Source organism: Tauraco erythrolophus, chromosome 16 (assembly GCF_009769465.1).
Source record: "Tauraco erythrolophus isolate bTauEry1 chromosome 16, bTauEry1.pri, whole genome shotgun sequence".
Classification (NCBI taxonomy): domain Eukaryota; kingdom Metazoa; phylum Chordata; class Aves; order Musophagiformes; family Musophagidae; genus Tauraco; species Tauraco erythrolophus.
This window is the reverse complement of record NC_141480.1, coordinates 6,487,263-6,508,362: the sequence shown is the minus strand read 5'-3', so window position 1 is coordinate 6,508,362 and position 21,100 is coordinate 6,487,263. Positions and strand designations below refer to the sequence as shown.

At 57.9% G+C, this 21,100-nt stretch overlaps 1 protein-coding gene across 1 annotated transcript; it reads right to left on the bottom strand.

The window, feature by feature from the left end:
• Positions 1-494: 494 nt before the first annotated feature.
• On the bottom strand, positions 495-11,983 carry CDX1 (caudal type homeobox 1). Its single transcript, XM_009986091.2, has 3 exons — positions 11,557-11,983; positions 927-1,072; positions 495-701 (listed from the first exon to the last, which is right to left on the bottom strand). The coding sequence occupies exons 1-3, from the start codon at positions 11,981-11,983 to the stop codon at positions 495-497; spliced, it is 780 nt and encodes a 259-aa protein (XP_009984393.2).
• Positions 11,984-21,100: the final 9,117 nt, after the last annotated feature.

The window sequence follows — 21,100 nt, the reverse complement described above, 5'->3', positions numbered from 1 at the left end:
GGCGCAGCAGATCCAGGAGACAAGCTCAGCGGAAATTTGTTTTACCCTGAGTCCAGACAGGTCTTTTTTCTAGTTCAGTCTTGCTCAAACTGCCCTACAAGCTCCAGGCAGCTGGATCACCAGGAGGACCGAAGGAAGCGTCCTACCAGCTCCACCTGAAGCACCGCAGGAAAGCCATCCTCTGCCACCACCCCCTTCCTTCTGCTGACGTTAGCACCTTGCTTTGGGCTACAAATATCAGAGACCAGACAGGTGCATGTTTCCTGCTGCAAGACAGCAATACTACCTAACCTGTGGTTTTTATGTAGGAGAGAACCCACCAGCCCCTTGGGAAGGTCCCGGTGCCACCTTGGTCAGCCTTGCCAGTCTCCCTGTTGGTTCAGCCAGGGACCATCGTGTCTTTGGGAAGGGGCTGCCACTCTTCAGAGCACACGGACTGGCTGGGCTCTGCTGCGTAGTGCTTATCTCTTGGTGTCTATAGCTGGTGAAGGGGGTTAAGGCATGAATTCCTCCTTGATTGTCAGCGGAGATGAGGAGACAAGGTTCGGGGCGCTGTTGCTGCAGAGGCCTCCGATGGGTCCCGGCGTGCCGACAGCCGGTGGGGTCGGCGTGGTGGTGCTGGTGGGCTGGCTCTGCTGCTGCATCTTCTTTTTATTCACCTTCCTCTCCTTCGCTCTCCGGTTTTGAAACCAGATTTTCACCTGCAGAAAGACAAAGACGGTTATGCGGAGGTGGGGACAGAGGCAGCCAGGGATGACAGCCCTTGGTGTCCTCCTGAGGCCAGGGGAGCATCCCAGAGATTGGAAGAGAAGACAGAGATGCGGAGCAAGGTGGGACCACCGCTGTCTGCTTGGGCTGCAGCCCTTCCCCTCCCCAGCCCCGTCTCCACTCAGCACGTGGGTTTTCTGGGACGCTGCAGCACTGACCTGCCGTTCAGTGAGCCCCAGGGCAGCAGCCAGCTCGGCTTTGCGGCGAATGGTGATGTAGCGGCTGTAGTGAAACTCCTTCTCCAGCTCCAGACGCTGGTGGTCCGTGTACACCACCCGGTACTTGTCTTTCGTCCTGGTCTTGCCTGGCAGAGAGAGCAGAGCAGGGGTGAGCCGAGAGGGGATGGAAGGGAGAGGTAGGAGCATCACCAAGGACATGGAGGAGCAAACACAGCCACCCGTGGAGAGCTCAGCAGAAACATGGCAAAGCCCCAGGGACCAGTGGAAAAGAGTTGTGAGGGTCCTACTGGATTTAATGCCCATCCTGGGGAGCACCAGGGTGTTTCTCTGTGTTGGAAAGCATCTGGGCATTGGGGAAATTGCTTGGTGGAAAGAATAGGAGGGATTCAGAGGCATCCCGAGAAGAAGGGCTATACATCCCATGAGCCATGACACACCATCCCAGAGACAGGCAGAGCTGCAAGCCCTGCAGTGGGCTGAGGACAAGCTTCCTGCAAAAAGCACAGCCTGGGAGGGCTGAGGGATGCCCAGCTCTTCACTGGGAACCCAAACCCAAGGTGCTATTGCTTGAAGGCACACAGATCAGGACAGGAGAAAGAGGGAAACCCAGGGACAACACCGTTTCTCTGCCACCAGGAGGGTTCTTTTCCTCCTCCCGATACCCAGCTCAGAGGGCAGCAGCTTATTCATTTGGTGCAGTCTTTAAAGATGTGCTGAAGAGAGCCCACGTGGTGCACCAGGGTTCCCAGGGACTGGATCCATCGGCCAGCCATGTTTGTTTGACCAAAGCCAGTCCAAATCTCACCTTGGGGCCCCCCAGGCACAGACAGAGCTTGGGGCCATCGAGCCCCACATCTCCTCTGTGCACAAGGCAGCACCTGCCACTTTCTAGCAGAAAAATACAGCTAAAAATAGCCCGGCCCCAGCTGCCTTCTCCGTTAGCACCTCCGTTAAATGGCACCCAGGCAGGGCAAGGTGCGGAGCAAGAGCCAACGGGAGCCGCGGGGGTGCGGGTGGCACTGCGAGGGAGAGTGCCCATGCCCGGCAGTTTGCTGACCAGTCCCTGGTGCTTTCCTCTGCAGAAGACCCCAAAGGAGGGGAACAAACACAGCTGTGAATATTTGCTCCTCCACTCCCAATAACAAAATCCTGCTCCAGGGCATCGGGAGGGATGGAGCTGTGCTTTCAGCTGGGCAGCCATGGTCCTTCCGACTGGGAAACCAGCTGTTTGTTTGCCTGGCAGACACGTTTGCCCATCTTCCTCTGAATTTCTGCTGCTGAGAGTGGTGCTGCTGTGGGAAGGGGCAGGAGCAAACCCAGAACAGCTCCATGGATTTCCCCAGGGCTGCCCTGGTTGTACCAGCGTGGACAGGACACTGCCCATCCTGGAAGTGGATGTTCAGCACACCCGGGCTCAGCACAATGGGAGCAGGATGATGCCCGGGGCTGGTTGGGATGATGGAGGGTCCCAGCGCAGTCCCCAGGCAGCACCAAAGGGAGGGGGGTAGGGGCACGGCAAGGCTGCAACATGGCCGTGAGTAGAAACCAAATGCCTCAGCACCGGGGCTGGGCTTTAGCCGCTAACTCCTATTTGAGGGATGGGATGAATTCAGTCACTGCTTCAGGGAGCAGGGAGCCCAGCTCATCCCAGGGCTCTTTGGAAGTGAACACCTAATCTCTCCTCACCGCCACCGAGAGCAAACCTGGCCACACAGGGTGACCCTGCAGGTAAAAACAGGGTAAAAAAGGTAATTTGGTTGAGCAAGATGTGTACAGAGATGTCTGCAGACACGTGGCTGGGACGCAGCGATTTGGTGAAAAGGGGTCCACAGCAGCATTTCTGGGCGTTTGTTTCCTCCTTGGCATGACGTGGCCATGGCAGCTCGGGAAAAAAACGACCGTGGCACAGCATGGGGCTGGGGTGATGCTGGGAGCACCCATCCCATGTGGCACCCCGGGCTGTCCCCTCACTCTCCCGTGGGACCCCTGCCCTTCCCATGGGGCCGCTGCCTCCTCTCACCGCCCCGCGGGTGAAGGGTTTGTTGGTGTGAGAAGGGCCCCTGTACCCCAGCCCAGGAGGGACCTGTGCTGAATGTGCGAACACAGCAGTTCCCAGCGAGTTACAGAGTAAACCAGAGGCGCCGGCGGAGATTTATGCAGGGTTTAGCAGCTCCGTGAGAAACTGGGCTCCCTCTGTCTCTGCTCCATGCTAGGGACTCCTATGAGTTTTTTTCTTTCTCATAGAAATTTTTTTTTCATTTGAAAGCGAAAACCTTTCTGAAGAGATAATGACTTAAAAATCATCTTACTTGCAATATTGCTGTTTGAATACCACGGCTTGGAGAAAAAAAAAAAAACAGTTGGAAAGCAAAGGAATTGACAGATAAAGTGAAAAAAATTATTAAAGAATAAAGAAATAAGGCGGTTTGTGAACACCACATATGCCATGAATTTCAGCAGGAATTATTATTATTTCCTGCTGCAGCTGTAAACAGATCCATCACAGCTTGTTCTTTGTTATTCCCTTTTCCCCGTTCATCCTTGAAGCCTGTGCTTTGCCTCAGGTCTGGCAGATACACCCGGCCATGCCGGCGAGCCGTCGCCATGTGAGCTGGGCACCATCTCGGTGCCCAAGATCAGGTAGCAAAGACTCAGAGCAGAGAGCTCAGGAAAAAGCCAGAGATGGAAAGTTCTTCATCTCGCCTAATTGCTGGTTTCAGCGATGTTTGCTGAATTCAGGAATGTACTGTGGGTGATTCACAAGGAAAAGCAAAGGATTTGCAAGAAATACTATTGACAATGAATAATTCAACTACCTTGAATATGAATGCTAGGCTACACTTAACTCTCTCCTGGAGACTTTTTATGGCTCTGTGAAAGGAAAGAGGAAATTTGGGATGAGCCAGCCCGGCTCCTTACGGGGACCCCTCGTACCTACAAGGAAACCCTGGCACTGCGGCAGGGAGTGTGGCCGAGCAGAGGGATGGAGCCGCTCCCACGTCTCCAGTGAAGCCCGTTGGAGGCGGATCGGGCTGTCCCACAGCTGGGATAGCCCGGAGCTGCTGCATCGGAAGGGAGCACGGGCAGGGTGCACAGGATGCGAAGAGGGTGCTGGGGATGTCTCCTCCAGCTGCCCTTTCCAGCTCTGCCAGGCTTTTAAAGTCCCTTCTGCTTGTACCCAAGAGACCAGGCAAAGGAACTGCTCAGGCAACCAAATGGAGCCATTTGCGGGGCCAGTGGGAATGGTTTCGGCTTTGGGATCAAGGCAGGGCCAATGGCTGCGTGGGGAGAGGGTATCGTTACCGCTGTTAATGTATAACCCTAATAGCACTCACCTGAGCCGTGATTAGATAAGGGAATAGCTTTAATGTGCTCTGCAAACCCCGAAGGACGCACTCCTGAGTGTGCACGCACACGCACTCGCACACATGCGGGGGGACAGGGTCCTAACCCCTAGCCCGGATCTGCTCCCCACGGCAGCCCTGCCCCATGGACAGGGATGCTGGAGTCCTGCCCTGGACCGGGTCAGGAGCCTGCCAGGGGAAAATCCAACTAGGTCCCTGTGTGCTGATCCTGGGCTATGCACCCATCAGGGCTCTGATCAGCACATCCAGGGTACGACATCCCCACCCCGCTCACCGGTGCCACTGAGATGAGAGCCCCCGGCTGTGCTGGACATCGTGCCCCACTGCAGAGGTCCCCGAGGCTTGGGGACGACGGCACATTGCAGGGTGCCCCACGGCTGCTCGGCAGCTCTGCACGCCCCGCTGCACAGCCGTTCCTCGCACAGCTGCCACCGAAAGTCTGGGCAACGTGCTCCTGGAGCCACCCCGTGTGGTCTCACCAACCCGGCGGTGCTCTGCCCATGCACTGGCTCCACCTGTACAGCCTTGTTTGCCCATCTGTGCCGGGTGGTTGACTCGCCCCTGTCTGATGGCACTATGATATTTTCATGCTGGAAAACATCAGGTGTGGAAGTGCCATCACTGGTGAGCACCAGGGAAAGAACTCGTCTGCACTGGAGTTCAAGTGCATCAGGGTGGGGTGCAAGGCTGTCCCCCCCACCCCGGGTAGGTGCTTCCTCTCCCTGATAAAGCTGCTTCATTCTGAATGAGCAGCAACTGCTTGCAAAGAGGGTAAAATCCTCCCACTCCGGAAGAATCAGTGCTCCCTCAGGATTTGCCATTCGTCCCTAGGGAAAGTATCAAGGAAAACGTCCCCCTACCCCTGGTGTAGCTTAGGCAGTGCTATGGATGGAGAAAATGAGGCACAGAAGCAGCTCCAAACCAGTGCCAGGGTCAGCGCCGTGGGCTCTTAGTGCTGGTGGGGCTCCCTGGGCAGCTCAACCTCCGATCCTTCTGCAGCTCCATGGGGCGAAACCCCTCTCCCACTGCAAAGATGGGGACAGCCAGCAGAACGATGCCCCGTGACGGAGACCCCAGGCTCAGGAGAGGGCTGGGGTCAGCTCCTAAAGCTCAGGAGCCTTCGTGCTGGCTGGAGTCACTCCATCTGGCAGCCAGATGTGCTCCAGCTGCCGCTGCGTGGAGGGGCGGATGCTCCCTCTGCCGAGCAGAGGCAATGGCAGCCGTGCTGCGCAGCGGTGATGCCGGCGCTCGGGACAGACAGCCCAGCTCATTTCACTGTCCCTAAACTTACTGGAAATGGGAACTCTGACGTCTGCACCGACACCGGCAGGGGTTGAGCCCCCCGACACCCTCCCTCCACCCCCCTGCCCCACACTCTCTCACTCCCCTCTGCTCCCCTCCAGCTCCAGCAGCCTCCCCAAAGCACCCACGCACCTCTGTGGCCAGGGAAGGGGGATAAACCCAAGCCCCCCCACTCTCCCCGAGTGCTGGGAACCAGCAGGTCAGCATTTTCACAAGCCTCCCCCTTCCCATGCGTGCTTCAATATCATCAGCTATTTTTCCTCTGCCGCAGGAAGCAGAGGGGTGATGGATGAGACAACCGACACGGAGCAAAGGACCGGAGCCATGTGGCTTGCTTTATCGCCGCCAGCGAGAAAGGAGCCCCTCCGGAAGGCAATCCTTCCCAAGATCCCTGCCTGAGATCATTCCTCTGCCAAAGGGCGTTGGATTTAGACAACTGCTGGGTGTCAAAAAGTGAGTGAGAGAAACCACCCCCCCTCATACATATTTAACATCTCTGTGCTGCGGAGGCAGGGGATGCCGGCTGAGTCTGCACCCCATGGACCCTGCCAAGGCTGGACCCTGCCAAGGCTCCCCCAGCTCTGCTCCAGCTCGGAGAAACAGGCATTTCCAAGGTGCTGGGTTGAAGGCAGGACTCATCTGTGCCCAGGGGCACTGGGACCCCTCCTGCAAGCCAGCAACCCTCCTGCACCCAGGGTAGCTCCCGGCATGGCTGTTTGCCTGACATTGACCCAACCTGGGGATTTCTTCCTGGTGCCAAAGACTTTGGAGCCAACAGCAACGCTCCCGTGGGCGCCCCGTGAGCAATAAAACCGGATTTGGCTTGATACAACGTGCACTGGAAATGTTTTACTTACAAACCAGTGCCACTTGTCCCGATGGCTTTCTGGTCTCCCACACGCAAAGGATGGAGCTCTGTGCTTCTGGAAAAGCCCCGCAGCTTTGCCATAAGTCAGTGTCCATGGGTGGTTGGTTGCTTGGGGGTTAGGGGACTGGCAGAGCCGGGAGGCAGAGACTGAGGCTCAGCACGTGGCGCAGCTGCACAGGTCAGTGCCCGGCTGCTGGGATGGGGCAGAAACATGCGGAGAAGAGTAGAATCAGGAGAGCACAGATCAGTGTACAGAGCACGGGCTGATCCCGGCTGGGGTCTGCACTGCTGGAGCAGCGTGACAGTGCCAGCTCTGCACATAAACCCATATATGCGAGGCGAATGCACCCCTCCTGCAAGCCTCATCTTCCTCCCAGGAGGTGCAGACCCCAAGGGGACAAGGAGCAGGTTGCCAGCAGTCGCAGCAAGCTGGCGTGTCCCCATCACAACCCCGCATTCTCGGACACAGAGGAGCAACACGACAGGAGATGCTTCAACCCCAGGGGTGGCAGCTTGAGGTCGGGTGTTGGGGCAAGCGTTTCCCAGCCCTGCAGTGATTCAGCCCTTTATTTTGGCAACTGGTGGATTCCTTCGGTTGCTCCTATGGTTTTATGAGCACCAAGCCATGCGCCGCCAGCCAGGCTCCTGCGCAGGGTCAAAGACCGCACCAGCGCGGGAGGGCAAGGAGTGCCGGGGCGGCACGCGGGCTGGCCGTGGCATGTGGGTTGAAAACGGCCCGTTTCAGAGCGTCACCTTCACGCCAGCCACACGGCGCTGAGCCCTGATCCACCTCATCTGGATCAGCTGCCTGGATGGATCTGGCCAGGCTGCAGTGGGAGGAGGAGGACAGCAAGGTGGTGGTGGTGCCAGCTGGGCACTGGAACTCCTCTCCTGCTTCGCAGCCTCATAGGGCTCAGCCCATCCTTACCATGGGGCAGCGTGGGGGAAGGATCTGGCCCCTTATCCAGGCGATCGCAAAGCTAACAGTGGTGGTGTGGGCGTCCTTGAAAGGTCTCCTGTAGGAAACATCTGCCATTGGCCAGAGGTTTAAAGTGTCCCTCTACTAATCCCAGGGTATTAGCCTGCCAAGCCCATCACGTAGGTACCACCAGTGCTCCAGGGAAACCCTTTTTGTTCAAAGAAAGTCAGTTCTAGGAAAGTTTGAAATGCCTGTACCTTGGCCAGTGTGCTGAGCAGTCAACAAATCCCAGCGGGGGCCAGGAGCAGGTTGTGGGTTAATAATTCAAGGGGAGAAGACCGATGGGGCCCGATGCAAGCACACACTGAGTGACCTCGGGGAGCAAAGGGTCTCATGGGGAGCAACTGTGTCCTAAAGAGGGGTCCCTCAGGCAGGGACTAATTGGGGAAACCCACCATCCTCCAGCCATCACCATCACTCCAAAATGTACCATGCATGGCATGAACCCCACCTGTCCAGGGAAAACGTTTCTGTCTCATTAATGGGGTTTTTACTCTTTCCTCCACCTTTCATGGACCTCACTAGGGCCAAACAATCAAGCTGGAAAACTGAGCTGGGAATAATGAAAACTGGCATGGAAAATGGCTCACCCAGCAGATCGCCGCTCGCCCGTGCTCGGAGCATCACTCTTTGTGCCCCATCACCCCGAATCCCGCCCGGGCACCGCGGGCACCGATACCACGTGAAGCCCTGAGCACGTTCCCCTCCCCAAGGGATGCCCCAATTGCACTTTCACTTGCAATATTTAGCACGGTGTGGCCCCAGCTCGATTAGTGACCTAAAAGCCAGACCCGGGGCAGTATCTGAGGATTTACATAACTAACGAGCAGAGGGTGAATTTCAAAGTTCAGCCAGCCGCTGTTTCCAGCCGCCTTCCTGAGCTTTTTATAGAGCTGGGGTGCAATTCGCAGGGAAGTTTGCAAATGATTGTGAATAAGGAGGAAGCATGAGGCTCTGACACGCTGCTCGTGAAGATTTTATGAGCAGAAAAAGAGGTGACATCGGGGAGAGAAATGAGGCCTGGAGACATCTTCCAGCTCTGTTCCCTTTAGCTCCCGATTTCCAGCGACCAGTCCTCTGGCATCGCAGTCCCTTCGCCTGTGGGGTTATCTCGGCACAGCCAGGTGAAGCACGCACGTATTTAGCAACAGGTATATAAAATCATCCCCCCTGTAAAGCCTGACTCTACAGCGAGTCACCGGGAGATTTCTCATTGATTTTTCTCGGGCTCTGGATCGCATTTTGCAGAAGCTCCCAACACACTTCTATTCCCTGTGTAACATTTTCTCTCACCGCCACGCAGCTCTTTCCCAAAAGCTTTCAAACTGCGGCCAAGAGCTGTTTATACAAGGCAAGACAGAGAGGGAACCTGAATTTACAACCCTCTGAAGTATTATGATTTATAGCATTCGCAATGAAACTGTTGATATTTATAGCAAAAAAACTCCGCGTATTCATTTGCTATTCCCGCTGCGGTGAGACGGGTAGTTAATCAATCCAGACTGATTAAAGTCCAGTTTATTGATTTCAATAAAACGATTCATCTAAGAATTTCATCCTTATCTAAGTCAAACCCATCTCTGCCCTGCTCTCTTTCAAGCTTAACAGAGAAAGACTCTTTTTCTTTTTTTAAAGGGCAGCCCTGCAAAACATGGGCTGCATCCCACTGTCCCCAGGACATGGTCCTACTGTGGCCAAATCCTGCAACCGCTTGGCACCACCAGCACTGGGCTTGGACCCAGCAGAGACACAAGAGCAGGTCTTTAATCTGCAAGTGCCTTAAAAAGGGACCTCGCCGGTCATCCAACCTGGGGAGCACCATAAAACAGGGGCTTTCACCCCAGCACCCGTCCCCGCATTGCTGGGGCTGGGCTGGGGCAGTTCCTTGGCTGTGTGCGAGGGGAACAAGGCTGATTTTATTTCTCCCTTTGTATGTGTTTAATCTAAGAGATACAAACTAAGGAACTAATGATATTTTTCCAGAATTCAATCAACTCAATTGTCATCTAACTCAATCAGAGGCACTTTCAAGCCTCTGTTTTATCTCAGCCCCACTGCTGGGTGTAAAACTGTGCCCTTGATCCAGAGGAGACGTGTGCTGATGTCTTTCTCCCCTCACTAATTTTCCCTCCCACTTCTCTCCCCAGAAGAAACCGAGACGTTCGGACCTGCAAAAGCGGCGAGGTCACGGCTGCACTCGCAGCCTTGCACCCCTGAACGCACGGAGGGGCTGCAGGATCACACCCCCTCCCACCCCAGGGCCTCCGTCAGCTCTGGCATGCCTGTGGGTCTCCATCACTGAGTATAGGGGGAGGTATTTTTCCTAAATAAGTATATTCAGTGCTTAAAATGAACCAGGAAATACCAGCCTGCCTCTCCCCTCCTTTTTTCCGGACCAGGTCTAGCTTTTTCCATTTATTGGGATGTTCTGCCTGCTCCACTGCAGCCACTGGTCCCACTGGGACAGCCTCATTCCCATCCCCGCTGAACATGAGGATCTATTTTCCATGCTGGAAGACCTCAGGCACCTCCGCACAAAACGCTTGCACGAGGGTCTCTACATGGAGCTGGGACAGCGGGGAACCAGAAACAAGCCTAAAATTGGAGACACTTTGCAAAGAGGGAGCCCTGGCCCCAGTGCGGGGGTTGTGGGGCAACCGAAAGCAAACTCGCCCCTGAGAGATGCACAGACCACTCCTGTAGTGAGCTGGGCCCCAGCAGTGATCTGTGGAGCTCATGGCCAGCACGGGCAAGGGAAGGGGGTGTCAGGTCTGGGCAAGGCTGGTGAATGGAGGGTCCTGCCACCAGCAGGATGGGTCCGGGCTGGGCTGGCAGCCGCAGTGACAACCTGGAGGGGAAGATGAAAGGGTGAGGGTAGGGCTGGACAAAGGGCCCCGCACCTCATCTCACTGCCAAAGGAGCCGGCCACCATCTCCATGACAAAGCAAAGCCCTTGTCAATTTGGGCTAGCCCCAAGCAGGGATCTGCCCACCGCCTTTGAAGTGGGCAGCAGGGCCCCTCCGGCCAGTAAGCAGGGGGCTGGGGTTGCCCAGACGCTTCTCCCCCACCCCCGGGTCAGGAGTTCAGCGGGAACAGGACCCGGGGGACAGGGGGACAGGATCCCGGGGACAGCACGACCGCGTGGTGCCCGGGCCGGCGGCAGGCACAGGAGCGGGGGCACCCGTTCGCACAGTGCGGGGCACCCGCACGCTGTGCACACGCGCGCGCGGCGTGCCAAACCCACAGCACCCACACGCACCCTCCACGCGGCACCGTCCCCGAACGCGCCACGCTTTGCACACATGCACACTCACGCTGCACCTTGTGCGTGCACCGTGCGCGGCACCGTCCTCAGCACGCAGCACCGTGCACGCACACGCCGGGCATGTATCATCCCCCGTACACGCTCACCGACACTATCTGTACAGCAAGCTCCGTACACACCTACTGCCTATGGTACCTTACACACGCACACAGAGCTCACGGCACCTCACAGGCACTGAACACACTTAGACACACACAGAGCACATGCAGCACCTTCCCTCCACGTATATACATATGGCACCTTCCCTGGGCACATATACACACACAGCTTCACCCGGCTGTGCAGGCAGTGAGGGACCTTGCACACACATACGCACACCCTCCATACACGGACTCTCACATGCAGCCGCAACCCCGCGCGCTCACCCTTGCACACCCACCCAACACCCCCTCGGGGCTGGCAGGGCCCTGGGATCCCGGAGGGTCTCCGGCTCTGCCCATCCTACCCGGTGGCGGCAGGCGAGGGCAGGGGCGCAGGGGCAGCGACTCGTCAGGAAAAAGGACTTTCCAACTGCACAAGCCCGCTGTCAGCAATGCGGAAGGACGGTACCAGCCCTGCCAACCCTCGGCCCCTGCCACCCTGGCAGTGAGGTCCCCCTGCTCTTTGGGGACCAGGTGCCATGCCGAGGGCAGGCCAAGCATGCCATTCTCCCCCGGCAGTCGCCATGTAGGGAGAGCCCCGGGGCAGGATCCGGCCCCACGAGACTTCAAGCCCAGGGATCCCTGTGCACCGAGGAAGGTGCCAGGGTGCAGGGCTAGGGGTTTCCTTACCGCTGCTGCTGGTGCTGGGAATGCTGCGCCTCATCCACTCATACGGGGTGCGTCTCTGGGCGTTAGGGGAGAGCTGGGGGACCGAGCTGCTGATGGGTGGAGGCAGGAGTCCAGAGCCTGGGGGCTGGATGGGGTTAAAATCTGGGGGGCTGAATCCAAACTGCCCCGGGCTGGCGGTGGAAGGTGCCGAGGGGGTCCCGTAGGAATGCCAGTCCTCCTTGGCAGGGGTGTAGGGAGAGCCCCAGGCGGCAGCTGGCTGCCCGTGGTGTGGGTCGTTGTTAATCCCCGGCACATGGTGGTAGCTGGCGAAGTCCGAGTACTGGGGTGGCCCCGGCACATAATTCTGGGGGTTGAGGTTGAGGCTGGGATGCCGAACAGGGCTGGGATACATGTTGGTGTCCTTATCCAAAAGATAACCTACATACATCTTCCCCGGCCGGCTCCGCGCACATGCTGTGCCGCCGTGCCGCTGGCTGCGGGCCGGGTTCGGTTTGGCGGGGAGGCGGCCGCCCCTCCTTCGCCGCTGCTCACCTGGGCGCCTTGGGGAGCTGTGTCCTGGGGCCAGGCACCTCCCTGCCCACAGGCTTTTATTGGGCCCAACCTCTCGCAGGATTTGCATTGAAAGGCAGGTTTGCATTTCAAAGTGCAGGAACCCCAGCGGGGCGAGGGGGGCGAATTCGAACCTCCCATCCTGGCTCCATGGGGCTGAGGCAGTGGGTGGCCCCGGGGAACACCCAGGACCCCGTGTCCCCTCTGCTGTCACCACCCTGCAGTTGTCCCTGTGCCACCAGCCGGGGTCCCTTTATAGCAGCCGGTTTTGGGGACAGTAGGGCATCGCCAGGGTCGCCCGCGAGGATGCCCTGAAGGAGCCCACCCGTCCCTGCAGCCATCCGTACCCTGGGCATGGGATGCCCTGGGCTGAGCCCTTCTGTTAAATCCCAGCTGCCATCAGCCCCGTTTCGCCTTGGGGGACGCTCAACCCTCGCCCTGGGCTGGTGTTTTCCCGTGCCGCGGCAGCATCTGTGGGCTCATTCAGAACGTGGGGCTGGTAGGAAGAGAAGGTTCTGGGCCCTCTGGAGTTTACTCCACCCGGGGGCAAACCCACCCTCCCAACCCTGATAGCAAAGCTCAGCCCAGCCTCAGCGAGCGGGACAGACGGATAGAGCGAGCTGGCTGTGTGTGGGGTGAATGCCCCCACCATGGACCCAATGGGGTGTCTCAGTCTCCCACGTGGCTCCAAGGGGCTTGCGATCCTTTGGCGAGAGGATTTTCTTGCCTGTTTTCTCTCTTAAAGAAGCAAAAACATCCCCATGTGTTTTCTGGTTGGGAAAACCAAGCAGAAACGGGACCCTCGTGGAGTCGTGTCTGTCTGCAAGGTGGGAGGTGGCCACCAGCCAGAAACAGCCCCCAGCAGAGATGGCCCACTCGTCACCCGTCAGGCCAGACACGTCTCTCCTCCGGGGGGGACACGAGGGACCAAGGACTAGCTCTGTGCCATCCAGGCCAGAATCCCCCATCACCTGCAGCCAGGAGCCGCCTGCCCCCCCGAAGCCCCCCTGCCCACCAGTGTCACACTCTGGCTGCAATGACCACCATCGCATAGTCACAGTCATCATTTGTAGGGTGGCTTTTTCTCCTCAAATCAATGCACAGCCCTGCAGAGGCTCCAGGAGGGTGTTTTGTCACCTCCCCAAGGCCACCTCTGCCCTTTCCTCTGCACCAGCCCCTTCTTCTGCTGGAAGTATGAGCAGGGCAAGGACTGGTCTGTCCTCACCTTCCCTGGATGGAAACAGCCTGGAATCTGACAATAAGAAACAGAAAAAAGGGAAAAAAAAAAAAGAGAGAAAAAAGAGATTTAGGATGAAATTAAGAGGGAATAAAATGACAGACTTTCAGAGCTTTTTCCTGATATGAACCTGGGAAGTGTTTCCAGGGTGGAATTGCCTCCCAGATCCGTGGGGTTAAGAGGAAAACGGTACCAAAACCAGCAAAGCCTCTGACTCAAGGAGGTCAGTGCACTTGATGCACAACCAGACCATTTCTTGCTTTCCTCCATCCAGCTGGTGACCGATGTCCCCACTGTTGGCCAGTGGGTTCGGGACAGCCTCCAGCCCCCGGTGCTCCCCAGGGCCTGGCTCGCTCCCACCCCAGCCCTTCCTCCCCACAGCATCCTGAGCTCTCCCACGTTCGTGGAGGGATCGGAGCGTCCCTGAGCCCCTGCAGCACTGCTGTCATCTGTTTGCTCAAGGTGAACTTTGCGAGATTCTGCCGCAGCCACCTCGCAGCCCTCCTGCCATGGCCAGGCCAGGCTGCTGCCATTCCCACGCTGCCATCGACTACGCCACGCTGGAGTCATAACAGGGCAGTGACCCCAATCTCAGAGCTGTGGACTCGCAGCAGCTCTGCATCACTCCTGGGCGCCTCGTCCTGTTGCTCCAGCCCTAATTCTGGCTGAAATTGGGTGAAAATATTACATGTTGTTGGATGCCCTCATGTACATCCATGCCCCGCAAGGAGGTGGGAGCCAGGATGAGACCAAAGGGAGACGGGAAGAGATAAGGGATCTGGCTTGCAAGATGGGAGCAGAATGAAACCCCAGCAATGGGAAATCACCCCCAGAGGTGGCATCACCCCAGCTCCGCCTCCCAACACCTGGCATGGCCAGAGGTACCGTGAGAGGTGAGCGATTCGCAGCATCCTCATCTCGCCTCCCTGTGCCCCTCAGCATCAGCTCCTCACCCAGCCTCGTCCCAGCTCCCTCCCTCGTGACAAAGGTGACTGTCCCACCCGGTGATGATCCCAGCTCACGTCACAGAGCAGATTGATTGATGCACCGTACAACTCCATCCATCCTGGTTTTTCCCAAGGTCTCAGTGCCGCCATGGCTTTGTTTAAACAAAAGAGCCAAGGTCTTCCTCCTCCTCCTCTTGCCAGGAAAGAGACAATGGCTCAAGGAATGGAAAAAATAATAGAAAAGAAGAAAATCCCGTGGCTGAGCAGATGGTGGGAGGTACAGAGGGACGAAGGTGGCTGCTGGGTCCTACCCCAGGGACGGCTGTGTTTCAGGGACGGGGGATGCTGGAGTTATTCCTGCTGCTGGCTGTTTCTAATGGTCAGTGACATGCAGCCCAGGTGCCCCTTTCCCTTTTTCCAGCCAGTGGAGCCATGACCAAGGGCTTAGGCAGCTGCTGGGGACTGGGAGTTCAGGGGTCCGGGGGCAGCACCCCACACCTGTACCCTCCCTGCGGCAGCTGAAGGGCTCAGCGGGGTACAGCATAGCCAGGTGCCCGCAAACAGCTGTGCCGGGAGCTCCCTTGGCGCAGGGCAAACGGGGCAGGGGAAGACAATTGAGCCATAAAGATCCACCGATGATAACTTCCCTCTTTTCCTTTTCTTTGGCCTGTTAATTGCTGGTGAGGAATATGGTTGGCAAAATTTATGCTGGGGAAGTGCCAGGCAAGGAGCCCTCCATGGGTTCCCATCCACTGGATACCCGAGGAGCAGCCCAGCTACTGGACTGGGGCTGAAGGGTGCTGCTGGGGACCCTCGGTGCCCCAGGATGTCACCCACAGTGGGGTCCCATGGGTGAGCAGGTCAGGGGCTGCCAGAGCCCTCAGGGGTTCCCAGCTGGACAAGAGGAGGTGGCAGGACCCTCTCCATCCACCCCAGAGACCCCCAGCACCAAACCCAGACTGGGGAGCTCCTTCTAATCCTCCAGGCCTGAGATTCCTGGTGGAAACCAGGCGGATGTAGCAGAGGGAGAGCGGCCAAGGTTCCCTAGCCGCTCCCTGGGACTTGGTGCAGCTATCCATGATCGAGTGATGCCATCTCCTGGAAGCAGGAGGGCTGGGGAAGGGAGGGCTGGGAGGTCCCCAGGGCCAGGCTTCAAGCAGCTATCAATCACAGCTGGAGCAGGTTTGCAGAGGAGATCACCAGCCCACCACCTCCCCTGCAGGGAGAGGCACTCACCCTGGGAAACCGAGCCCTGCCTTGTCCCCTGGCTTGCTCTGAACCTCACCATGTTTCAGCAGGACAGGGAGATGCCTGCAGAGGGTTAAGTAGGTGCGTTCCCTCGCTCCTCTTTTCCCCCCAGATCCTCTTGCCCCAGCACCTCTCTGGGGCCCATGGCCTCCCCGCTCCTCTTAGACTCTGCTGCTCCCAGAGGCAATCCTGGGGCCTCAGACCGGTGCATCCCAGAGCTGCGTGGCCCCACGCACACCCCAGCCCAGCAAGCACCTTCTTCCCATTCCCCAGCTTCTCCTGCCGTCCTCCCGAAGCAGGAGGAAAGGGAGAGCACAGCATGTCTCCTGGGCATCATCCCTGCCCTACAGCTTTGGAGCAGCATCCCAGAGAGCAAGGGAGTGATGGGGCAAGCAAAGTCACCCCACCAAATGCCCCAAGAGCATCATCTCCTTTCTGGCAATAGAGACATCGGTGCAACTCTCTTGCAGAGGACAACCCCCTGCCTCAGCTCCACGAATCCCACTGCAGACTCCTGCCTGCCCTTTGGTTTTTCCTGGGTGCCTGAACCCTGTCTCTGCTGGCACTTGTGTCCCCATAGAGAGATGCAGAGCTGGTCCCCAGAGAGATGGGGGCTGGAATAGGGTAGCCAAAATCCCTGTCCTGCCAGCACTGCCATACACCCCCCTCTCCCCTCCCCAGCACTCCATGTCGCTCTTTGGGATCCGGATCCGCTTTCCTGGAAAAATGCAAAAGCCACAAAGCTTGGGACTAGCCTCAAAAGGGCATTGGGGACAGTGGCACACACTGGCATGTCTCATGGCTTTCCAGCACATGCGGGGGCCCTGCTCCCACTGGGTGGGTGATGTGATTCCCCCTGCACCAGCCCAGCGCTGGGTGCTGGCCATGCAGCCCGTGGGTGCTGAGCACAGCTCACCCACCCAGCCCGTGACAGGAGATGTGGGGTCCCGAAGGTGGCCGAGGCCCGGTGGGGAGCATCCCGACCACGCTTTGCTCCTTCGCCACGTTTCAGGCGCTGCATAAAGCAGAGGGTTAACGATTCCCACGTTAAGTGGCTGCAGATGTGTGGGAAAGTCTGGGGCGACCGGACGGCATCGCTATTAGTATTCACCCAGGAGCCTGCCGCTGCCTCCCGGGGCTCCGCAGAGCACATTTAATACCAAAGCTCGTCGTGGGGGTTAGGAAGAGTGAGTGGGACAGGGGTAGAGAGGCCCCGAGGCAGGCTGAGGCACAGGGCTAGCATCCTCTGTCGCTGGCTAGTGCCTCCATCAAGTTCTTGAACCCAGGGGATGAAGGGGATGGGCCAGGATCCGTAGGGACACAGCACCGTATGGCGTCTGGCTCAGTGCTACCTCCTGACACCACTGTCACCTTGCAGTGTCCGTGGTTGGTGTTGACGGTGCTGCAGGACGTGCCTCAGCCCGGGATGTTCCCAACATGTTGTGCTTGACTATATGGTCACTTTGGAAGGAGCCCAGCACTTTCTGCCTCCTCTTCCTCCCTGGGCACTGCTGTCACCCACCTCCACTCTGGCAAAGCAGGACCATGCCCAGGGCAGCAGTTCCTCCAGAGGCCAGGGCAGAGCTCTGGAAAGGGCTGGATGAAGCCTCTGTGCGGGCCTCCCCAGGGCCCAAGGGCTGGATCCAGCCAGGAGCAAGTACTGGCAGCTGCCACGCCGGATGGGTTGCCCAGATGCGGGGCTGCACTCCCCGGTACCCACCACCCCTCTTTTGTGGTCTGCAGCTCGACGCCACATCAGAGCGATGCTGAAATTCCTGGGCTGTCTTGGAGTTGATAGAGGCTCAGAGGAACCGATGCCAGGGGCGAACCTGGCCCTCATTAAACCTTTGGAGAAGTGGGAAAGGCCGACATCTGCTTCTTCTTTCCTACCTGCCTGTCATCTTCTGGCATGTGGGACCTGTCGCTGACTCCAGCATGGCCATTCCCACCATCATGTTGGTCACCTGGCTCTGGTGTCTCTTATCCCCATCAGGTGCAAGATATGGGTTTTTCCCCATGGTCCCAGCTCCACCTGTGATGGAGCAGGAGGTTGGAGAACTCCTTTGACCCAGGTGATGCCAGAGCAGCCCAAATGCCCCAAAGTGTCCCTATCTCAGTGCCTGCTGTCCCCATCAGAAATGCTGCACTACATGACCCCAAATCCCCACTAGCACTTAACGATGCTTATTGAGGTTGGAAATCTCAGCAAGAGCTGCTCTGGCAGCCCACACTGCAGCTGTCCCAGCCCTGGGGGAATCACTAAGTCCTGCAAGCACCACAAACGGGGGTGCAGGAGCCAAAAATAGAGGTGAGCAACGAAGCGGGGATGAGGCGGAGGTAGCCGAGCTGCTCCCCTCCACCCACACGCTTGCACAAGCGAGTCCCTCTGGCTTCGGTGCTTCCTCCGAGCTGGCCTTTCCCAGGAGCTGCCGTAACCCCGATGTGCTGTTCCTAAACAGTGTGCAGCCCTGGATGCTCCCTGGGGACATACAGCGCAGGCCGACATGTGCTTGCTGGGATGCTGGGGGCTCTCTGGGGCTCTCCCAGCACCCCAAAATAATGAACCCCGGCCTTTGTAGTCTTCTGGGAGAGAGTTTTGTTTGCCCAGGTTGTCCCTGCTCCCAGCCCAGGAGTGGGCACTGGGGTCATCTGTTTGCAGGGCAGAGAGGGGGGAATATGTCCCACCTCGGGATCAGGATGCTCTGCCCTCAAGCATGGTCCGTGCTGGCTTTTCCGCCCCCTGCTCACCAGGTAGCCTGTCCCTGGTGCAAGGGGCCCAGCAAGATTGTACCAGCGGGTTTCTCCCCACCCCACTGCGTTTGGAGCAGCAGTGCTGTGCTTGGAGGGGGGGACGCTGCCGGGAAATAACTTTGATGAGCTATTCCCAACAGACCACATGTCCCTGCGCAAGGACTCGCCAGACACGTCTTTATCCCTTGGGAAAAGTGTTGGGAAGATCCATGTGTACGGCACGTCCCCTTTGCCGCTTGTCCCTCGTATGAGCCTCTCTCACACTCGCCGGCTCCTCGTCTGCACGACAGACCGCCTGGGCTCCGGGGGGGCTGCCAGGGCCCCCCACTATGTGGCCACCACCATGTCTGGAGTTGGGGAATCCAGCCAGCCCAGCGCAGGGCAGCAGCGGGGTCTCGCCCAGCCATCACCGCTTCATCCTCCGATGCAGCCGACACAAGAGCCCCTCCAGCTTCCGGGTGGCTGTGCCTTTCCAGCATCCTTCCTTTCCCCAGCCTCCATCTCTTGCCAGGCTCAGCCAGGCCCATATCTCCCCTGCCCTGGCTCCGGCTGTGCCTGCCCAGCTGCCAGACCCTTCCAGGCATGGAGCTGGTGCATGAGCCCCATGCAATGTGCCATTCGTTGTGTGTGGATAACGGAGGTGCCACAGACTGGCTCTCCTTGCCCTCCATGGCTGCACAGAATAAAGGCCATCCTGTTTGGTTTTTCATCAGTGCAAAGAAAACACGGAGATAACAGGCGATAAGGGGCAATCTCCTGGGCTCGTCCAGCGGGGGAATCATTAGCCATGCCCATTGTGCAGGTGCGTTAGTGAGGCAGGAGGGGATGAGTCTGCCTTGCAAACAAGCCAGGAACACAGATCTCAGCGGTGTTGTCTTTATGGGAAGGGCTTTTTTATTCTTGGAAAGAGAAAAAAAAAAGATGGAAAGGTATCTTTTCAAGGGAGTCTCCTTTTTCAGGATAACCAGTGCATTTTTGGAGTTTTCTTGTTTGGATCAGACAGAATCGCATCCCCAAGATGGAAACGGTGACAAGAACTGGTGGGTCAAAAGACAGTTTTGATCCAAAGACCTTCTGCGCCTTGTTACAGTGCCAAAACAAATTGGAAAAAAATCCCCTTTTGGACAAATTATGTTTTGCCTGTTGAGAGATTCTCAGCAACTTTATTTGAACTAATCAAGGTGTGTGGAGGATTTAAAGCAGGTTCATCATCTGGATTACACCCCCCGAGTGCAGGGGGGTGCAGGACATCTGAGACGATGGCATGGCTGAGCTGGAAACTCCCACCCTCTCTCCCAGCTCCATGCCCTTCCACAGCCCAAACGGCCCCGAGACCCCAACCAAACCCACCCTCTGCCACACCATCCCACAAAACCTTTTATTCCCTTTTCCAAACAGAAAAAAGGGGCAGGGAGGATGCGTTGGCGGTCCCCGAGCGGCTGCGGCCGGCCGAGGGTCAGTGAGGCGGGAGGCACAGTGCCGGCACGGCACAGCACGGGGAGGCATCCGGGGGGAATACGCGGAGTCGGCTCAGTACAGGCCTTCTTTAATAAAAACATGAGTCAGCTGCTGGCGTGGGCAGTGGATTTTCTAAACATCCCCTCATATCCTGAGAGAGTGAAAAAAATAAAAAAAGAAAAAGAAAAAGAAAACGAAAACGGGAGAGGGGGGCTTGAGAGAAAAAAAAAAAAGAAAAGAAAAAGAAAACAGGGAAAAAGGCCAGAATTGAAAGCAGACACAGGGAGAGAGCAGCTCCTTCCCTCCTGCTTAAGGAGGCGAGAGCCGGGCTGGTCCGGGCTCCTTTTGTTTCCCGTTAGCCGGGCCCTCTCCGCTCCTCGTCACCGGCAGGCTGCGGCAGAACCCCCCTGTCCTCACAGCCACCTTGGCTTCTCCTCCCTTTTTTTTTTTGAATTATTTTTTCCCCCCATCGCACTCGTCCTCCGGGCTTTCAGCACAACTTCTGCTCTGCAAAGAGTCCCCGCGGAGGGTGGAGGGAGGAGGTCGGACGCGCTGCGCTCCTCATTGGCGAGGCGCCCCCCCTTCTCCTCCTGCCGGGGTCTCTTTTATTTATACACGCAGACAGACACGCGTGCACATCCCTCCGCCCGGGGCTCCGCTCCACGCCGGGGCCCGCGGCACCCGGACCCCCTCCCAGGTGGGCTGGGGGCTGCCATGCTGAGATGCACTAGAGGAGCAGAGCAAGGGCTTGGCTGCAGCCCAGCCCTGGCACAGCCTTGCCTCTCTTTTTGATTTGATTTGATTTCCTACCCGTCCCCCCTCCACTTCATTTCTGCCCTTCCCTCTCTTTCTCCTTTAAGTGGAAAAGCCTTGCCAGCTGGAGAAGGCTGGGAGGGCAGGGAGAGCCTTGGCAGGCAGCAGATAAAGAGCTCAGAGGAGGAGAAGAGGAAGGAATTTCGGGGCGGCCAGAGCCCACGGGACGTGTGGCACCAGTGCTTGCCTGGTGGGACCCTGCCCAAGGTAAGCCCTTGCGTTGCCCACCCGGCTGCTGGTGCATCCTCCCACCCTGCTCCCTCTTTCTGGCCGGGAATACTTGCGCTGGAGGTGGTGCGGGACCCCAAGGACCCTCTCCCTGAGCCAGCCAGGTTGCTCTGGAAGGGGCTTTGCACTCCTGCAAGGGGCTGGCACACCAAAACGCCCTGCCAAGCCCTGGGGAGGTGGTGTGTGGTGGAGAGCAGCCGAGCTCTGCGGCATCCCACGGGAAAAGCTGTCCTGTTGGGACGTGGGGAGCTAAGGGGACGCAGCAGCTGTAGGGCAGGCAGGAGGACCCCACTGCAGTGGGAGTGGGGCCCAG